The sequence below is a fragment of the Durio zibethinus genome, chromosome 17, assembly GCF_047325235.1.
Source record: "Durio zibethinus cultivar Kanyao isolate XHJ-2024 chromosome 17, ASM4732523v1, whole genome shotgun sequence".
Taxonomy (NCBI): Eukaryota; Viridiplantae; Streptophyta; class Magnoliopsida; order Malvales; family Malvaceae; genus Durio; species Durio zibethinus.
The window spans coordinates 13178151-13185804 of NC_143178.1; the positions used below are offsets into that span (position 1 = coordinate 13178151).

General features: G+C 29.7%; 1 protein-coding gene across 2 annotated transcripts; it reads left to right on the forward strand.

Moving 5' to 3' along the window:
- Positions 1-1054: 1054 nt before the first annotated feature.
- LOC111282138 (protein C2-DOMAIN ABA-RELATED 4-like) lies at positions 1055-5453 on the forward strand. 2 transcript variants are annotated; one of them, XM_022870102.2, is made up of 4 exons: positions 1055-1193; positions 1281-1515; positions 2637-2732; positions 4836-5453. In XM_022870102.2, exons 2-4 carry the CDS (start codon positions 1405-1407, stop codon positions 5133-5135), a joined length of 507 nt encoding a protein of 168 aa, XP_022725837.1. In that variant the 5' UTR covers positions 1055-1193; positions 1281-1404; the 3' UTR covers positions 5136-5453. The 2 variants fall into 2 exon arrangements, with proteins under 2 accessions (XP_022725837.1, XP_089602605.1); XM_089746479.1 differs by lacking the exon at positions 2637-2732.
- Positions 5454-7654: the final 2201 nt, after the last annotated feature.

Here is a 7654-nt window from a genome sequence, read left to right on the forward strand (position 1 = left end):
ATATAAAAGTATATATTTTATTATTTATTTAATTTTACACATATAAATGTATTATATTATTAAAATTATTTTTAACCTATATTTAAGAAATTAATATTTTAAACTTATTATGGAATGTAAATGTGACACTATGAGCATTTTTTTATTTTTTCTTTTTTTTTTCAGTTTTTTATTATTTTTTTTTTATTTTTCAATTTTTTTGATTTATTTTGTTTTTGGCACTTTTTTTGTTAGATAAATTTTATGAAAAACAAATGCCAATTAATGTATTTACGTGTCATTCTTTTTTTTGTTACCTTTCACTTTTTTTTATTTTTTTAATTAAATAAAATTTTAAAATATATATACAATAAATATAGATGATAAAATAAAAAAAAATTCGACCCACGATAACGCTAGTGTATTTTTCTAGTGAAAGTTAAAAGTTATTACTTTCTTATAGCAAGCGAAATGGCAACTTTCTTATACAATCAATTTCATTAGACTCTTAATTCAAAAAATCTTTATTTTTAATGTTTATTCAAACAACTAATACTAACTTTAACTAAAAAAATGAAGTGAAGTCAGATCCTTAACCAAGTAAATATGAAAAGCATGTTAGGGGCATTTGATGGTCAAAAGGGTATAGTGATCTTTTTTCCTCTCAAAGTTTTCAGCAGATAACTAAGGCTATCATTGTCATTTGTGCCATTGATATGGTCAGTGCCACCTTAGTTTGGCTCTATCCTAATTGTCCTCTTATGGTCCCCTTTAGCGTTTTTATAGACTTGAATTTAACCTAAACTAAGAACTAAAATAAATAGTAAATAAAATAAAGTACGGTTGAACGCAAACCATGAAATGTTAGAAGAAAAAAAAAAAAACCTAAAAAAAGAAGACAAAAGTTGATCATAGAAAACTTTGCCATGAAGATGTCAAAAACCAGTAATTTGACGCCACGTCATCATTATGCTCCAGACAAAAAAGCGTCTTTTCCGCATTCCCCATAGTTTTGTTTCATCCCAAGGCAACCTCCACAAAAGATTCCGCGACCAATTCCCCTCCATTTATTTCACTACCGGGTACCGGGTCTCCCGGTTACTCTCATCAGATATTACGCCCCCTCTCCCACCTCTGGACCCCACCATCTTCCCGGCTTCGTCCGAACTTCCCAGCTCCCTGAATATCCAAAAGAAGTTTCTTTCAACGACCAGGTGGGTCCCCAGGAAAGATGAGTATGCCTTCTTTTTCTGTCATGTTAATTAAAATAAATAAATTTATTTATTATTATTTTTTGACAGAGGAAGAGAAAGATTTTTTGTTTTCTTTTGGATATAAAAAAGGGTAACCATCCAAAAAGGAAGAAACAAGAAAAACATAATAGGGTCTCCAATAACACCACAAAACGAGAGAAGTAGATCGTTGATGGACGACTTGTTGGGCCTGCTGAGGATTCGAGTCAAACGGGGCGTAAACCTTGCCGTTCGTGATGTCCGAAGCAGCGATCCTTACGTTGTTGTTAAGATGGGCAGACAGGTCTGTTTCTGTTTCACTCGCCTCCTTTTCTTCCCTTCTATTGGCCTTGTCCACGACTCCCTTGTTGATTTCTCTCTTAGTTTTTTTCTGTTTTTTAATTATGATCTCCAAGTTAAAAGTTTATCATAATTAATAATGATATGATTCTTTTATGATTGGTAACAAATTTACATGGAATTCTTTTTTTTTTTAAGAAAAAATATGTTATTTATTTACGAAGATTGCTTTGATGGGATGTAATTGACCTCTCGAAACTTTCAGATTTGGGGTTATTATAACTTGAAATGTTGTGTTCCATTACAATTTGAAAAAGAAAAGAAAATAGAATTTTGGTGGAGTCTAGTTAGGTAAAGATTCCTGTCCTTGTTGTGTCAATGTTCCATCATTATTTGTTTTCGATCGTTTATAATTTCAAAGATAACACTGTCAAATATATCATTATGTGGCTGAATATAATAATTTGATTATAGATTGTATGAAGATCAATAGGAGCGGTTCCTTTTGATTGATGGATCTCAAAGATTTTTCCTCTGTCAAAAGTCTTATTTTATCAAAGTTGACTTCGACATTGAATAACTCTAAACTTACTAATAATTTTGAGAAAGTAAGTTGCTGAATAGTTTAGAATTTGATGAGAGAATTTGATGTGAATAATTAGACTGAAGGCAACTATGCATTTCTTACTATGTAAAGTTATATCTTGCAGTAAGATTATCCACAATAATCATTCTTTTTATTTAATACTTTAAAATTGAGAAACCCTTCAATACACTTGCGGACACTGGTTAAAAGTTTTCAACATACCTCATTAGGATATATTTAAAAAAATTAATATAATTAATAATGGGATATGTATCAATATTCTAAATCCGCTTGTGAAGTTTAAAAATACCACCAATGCTGTGTAGAATAATAGTCCTTACCTTAATTGCTTTTTGTAAATGATTAAAGGAGGTGTATTCCTTATTCATGTGTTGATCTGACTTGGATTTGACAGCTTAGACATGAATTTTTTTGCTAAAAAAAATTTTAAGTTCCATTTCTACCAATTATTCTTGGAGTCAATTTTGAGCAATTTGCTCACTGTTTTATTTTTTTTTTAATTTGAATACTTCTTGCAGAAATTGAAAACTCGTGTGATAAATAAGGATGTTAATCCTGAGTGGAATGAGGATTTAACTCTTTCCATAACAGATCCTAGTCAACCAATCAAGCTGGTAAGTCTTTTGGTTACTAATCATTATATCAGTGTGGTGCAAAAGTGGAAAGCAAGTTCAATAACCAACACTTGCATTATATAGGAGAACTTGTAGCACCTAGCTTCTAATGCCAAATTTATTCCTAGATAAATACCATTCCTTATATTTTGTAGCTTCTAGCTTTAATTGGAAGCAAATTTCCACCAATGCATAATGATGACTCTTACCTATATCAATAAGTAAAACATGTGTGTTCTTTGGACTTGTGATTTGGACTTTTGATGATGTTGATATTTTTCTTTTTCCACTATCAGATAGGCTAAACCTTGATCTTTAAATTGTGAGATAATTCATGTTCTGTTGATTTTGAGTTTATTACTTGATTAAAACTAGAAATTCATTTGCAGGTATATCTTAATTGCTGATTCTCTGATAATCTTAAAATTAGTTCTCAACTGATTCATTGTTGATATGCTTTTGTCAATTCAATGCATACTTTTTATTGTGTCTAAAATGATCTTTTAGAGGTTTATAGTTACTGTGTTGTCTCCTTGATGATGCTAATGATGTTCATTCTTTGCAAAGGTGTTATTAGTGAAAACTTCTGAACAAAAATCAATGTCAACATGCTGATACCAAATTTGGATATGTTAGTTGTATAACTATCAGGAACTACACACTTTTTTTCAGGAATTTAGTCTGAAGCAATTATCTGTTTTGCTGGTGTCTTGTTTAATTGCTCTTCTGTGGACTTTTAACATTGCTGATAGACAGCAAAACACGATCAAATCATAGAAGAATAGCATACATGATCAGATGGCATATTGTCACTTTAAAGAACAAACAAACATAACCAAACAAAAGAGAAGAAGAGTAATTGAAGAGAAAATTTCATGTCCAAGTGTGAATATGATAAGATTTTAGAAACATCCCAAGATATTTAAAAATTTTTAATATATAACTTATTAAATCTATGACTAAGGCTAACGGTAAACTTTGAATGTTCGTGTTTGGTGTAACATGGGTTTCTATTGGTCATATTGAATCCTGTATCACAAATGGCTTATGGTGGCTGATTGTTTTGCTAGATTGTTGAACCCTTAATCACTTCTGAATTCCTCTCTTTCCTCCATTCCCTCCCACACACAAATCCATAAAATAAAGGAGAGGGTGGGAAAAAATTAGTGCTGCTTTTTCAGCGTGATATCCTAACCAAAAATGACAGAAGCTACTCTGTATATGCCACTTCTGGACCAGATATTTTCCATTTATTTTCCTGTTTCCTCTTTTATTTTTAATTTCATACTGATAATCATTTTTATTCTGGCAAGAAAACAGAATAAAACTGATGAATGCTTAGGAATTTCTTTTTAGTAAACATTTATGGAATATCATATGAAAGATAGAGAGCAGTCGTGCAAAAGAGGACAGAGAAACACTAAAAGGATTCAATTAATAGTTTATAAGTATCTAATTAACTTTTGATCTTAAGGTTTTGTGTGTTAATGAAACAAATTGTAGCTGTCAATGTCAAGTACAGTTAACTGGATCTTTTTTGCTTTAGTTTAGTTTTTTCCCCATACTTTGTGTTTTTTTTTTTTTTTTTTTTTTGTTTTGGTGATCTTTTCTTCTTTCTCCTATGCTTAAATTCAGTTTTTTTCCTCCAACCTTCTGGTTTCCTCACAGATAAGTTATTTCAAACTTGTACTTCTATAAGCATCTTTGTTACTATGTACTTTTGATATTTTACATATTATCATTATTAAAATATTTAAACCAAAATGCATTAATTTTAATCTGAAGCAATTACTAGAGTAAATTATTTGTTTTGAAAGATAAAGAAAAACCATAAAAATAAATTTGCAGGCTAAAGAGTATTGCTGCCCCTTTGAATCAAAATACTGGCTTTATCCTCGCTTGGGGCAAAAACATATCTTCTCTTAAATTTGTTGAAAAGTAACTGATAATTTCAACGATATGCTGCCAACTTTTTTTTTTTATCTTTTCTTCACCCTCTCTCTTTTGGCAATAATTATGTTTTGTTGTTTTGCCATTTTAATGTATAAAGTCATTTTCTGGTATTATTTTGTTTACAATATTTTATGTTTCTGCATGATCCAGACTGTGTTTGACCATGACACATTTAGCAAGGATGACAAAATGGGAGATGCAGAGTTTGACATCAGGCCATATATGGAAGCCTTGAAAATGAATTTGGGAGAAATCCCAAGTGGAACCATAATATCAAGGGTGCAACCAGGCAGGAACAACTGCCTGGCTGAAGAGAGCGCCATTTATTGGATGGAAGGGAAGGTTGTCCAAGATCTTTGCCTCAGATTGAGAAATGTGGAGTGTGGTGAAGTGGAAATTCAACTTCAGTGGATTGACCTTCCTGGCTCCAAAGGTTTAGGAAGTTCATGAAAGCTGTTTTGTCTGGCTTCTGTCTTGAATGTTCCACGGCAGGTTCCAGATCTTCCACTACCGGATGCCTTGTGAGTTTCATGGTGAAGTTGGTTTGTTCTTTGAACAGTTGAGTATGTAGTCAAATCTATCAGCTAGTATCTGAATTGTGGCTCATATATAGGATTGAACAAATTTTGGTTTGTCTCATCACGGATACCCAGTGAAGTAATTACTGTGTGTACAAAGTAACTTACTGAACTTTAATGGTCTTTGCCAGAAGCTATACCTGTTCAAAGGTTCTTCAATATATATTTAACCAAGCTTTTTCATATCAAACTTTCTTGGTCTCCGAGCAAAAATTGCTAGATAAATTGTTATTGAAATTTGAACTCAAATTTTCTTGGGGGCAAAAATTTGTTGAATGGTATAAAATGCTTTTTGCAAATTTTGTTACATTATGTTAACAGCTTTTGCAAGAAATTTAGAGACCGAAGGTAAGGCTCTGAAATCTGAATTATATGGTCATATTTCCACTTTAGTTATATGTGCCAATTGATTTCATTACATGGTTTTTTTTTTGGGTTATATCATGAGGGCAAAGCTTTAGTAGAGAAGGGTGAGGTTTGGTTTGAAATCAGACCTGTAATGTTCCTTCAAGCATCTTTAACTACTAAGTTAAAGGTTTGGGGAACAATTTCATTACATGTTTAAAAATTAATGATTGTTTTCTACTTATAAAAGCAAAAAGGGAAAAGGGCGAAAAAACAAATACACTGAAAATTTTAAGCGAAATATTTTTTAAAAAATTTTAGATTTTTTAAATAACAGAAAAAAACTGTCCATGTTTTTTCATCTTTAAACAATTTTTGATATAACAATACTAATAATAATAATTCTAGGCACTGTAGTTAGAGTTTTAAATTTCACATTTACACAAACCATCAAGTAATTAACTAATAACTATGTTAATTTAATGATTTCTTCTTTTTTTGTTTTTTTTAATTAATGGACGTGCATCAAATTTATATTTTACATATATATAGTCAAATTTTTTCTTGATTTATTTATATATTGATTTTTATATAAAATGACTCTAAATATGTTTGGTACAATAAATAGGGCTGATATATGTTGATATATCCCATTAATTTTCGCTCTCCTCTATTTTTTTTTTTTTTTCCTTTCTCTTATTTGTTGCTCGACTTCTTTCTTCTACCTCCATGCCTTTCTCCGTACTTTCTCCAAGTTATGTTTTCAACTTCTACTATTATTTTCTCTCCTTTTATTTCATTTTTTTTTTTTATCTATTTCTCTCTTTAAAATATAAAACGAGGACAAAAATACCAAAATAACTGCAACATTTGTAAAAATTACCCCTTAATCTCTTTTTTTTTTTTTAAATATTCATGAAGAATGGAGATTTGAATCAACTTTTTAAGCAAGAAGAATAATGCACTAAGCACTGAGCGAGTTAACATTATCTTAGTTTTGACAATTCAAGCTTAGTTAATCCAAACATGCGCTTACCATTGAATTGATCAAGTAAATAAACTTTGAAATCGTGGAGGAGTGTGATTAATGACAATTCTAAATAAAAAAGCGTTGACAATTTTTCTACCATAGTTATAGTTAAAGTTAAGGGAATATAATGGATATAAATTGACTAAATATTTAATTTAAAATAAAACATTTTATTCAATTTAGGATTAAATATTTTAATTTATATAAATAAAAACTAAACGTTATCAAATGTTTACAATTAAAAATAAAATTAGATGAAAATATGTGTGTGTGAAACACGTATCATTAACTTTAATAAAAAATGATAATTAAATAAAAAAAAAGGTCATGTGTCACTTTTTTAGTGATTCAGTATTATTTTAAATAAAAAACTAAAAATAATCTTAAAATTAAGATTTATTTTTTAGAAAAAAATAAAAAAATCATTCTTTTTTATTATTTTAAATACAATTTAAAAATAAAAAGTAAAAAAAAAAATTTCCTAGTTTTGGTTTTGTTACATAATAATTAAGCTTTCAATTACTCAATATTAATTTATAAAAAGAAAAGTCACCAATCCATATTATAACACCCATGAAATTCAAAATCCCATAACTAAATTAAGAAATTTTGTTTGATTTCAAAAACCCAAATCCTTTCCTTACTGTTGGAACCAAGAAATTTTTTTTTTATTTCAAAAACCTAAATCCTTTCCTAAATCTTTTCCATATTGTTTGAACCAAAAATTTTTTGTTTGATTTCAAAAATCCAAATCCTTTCCCTATTCTTGGGTACTCTGATTTCGAAAACCCACTTTTCCTATTTTCGCTTTTGAACACCCTTGAATCGTAAACTGATTTTCTCAACTACAGGTTCCTGGTTTATGTGTTTCACCATATTCTTTTTCTTTTCAAACAGAGGACTATACTAGCATCTTTATTGTGCTTTTCCACAAAGTCTTCAAGGAATTACTTGAGAAGAAAGGTAGATGGTGAATCAAGTTTTGACTTCTTTCTATAATCTATAGACAAGCGTTC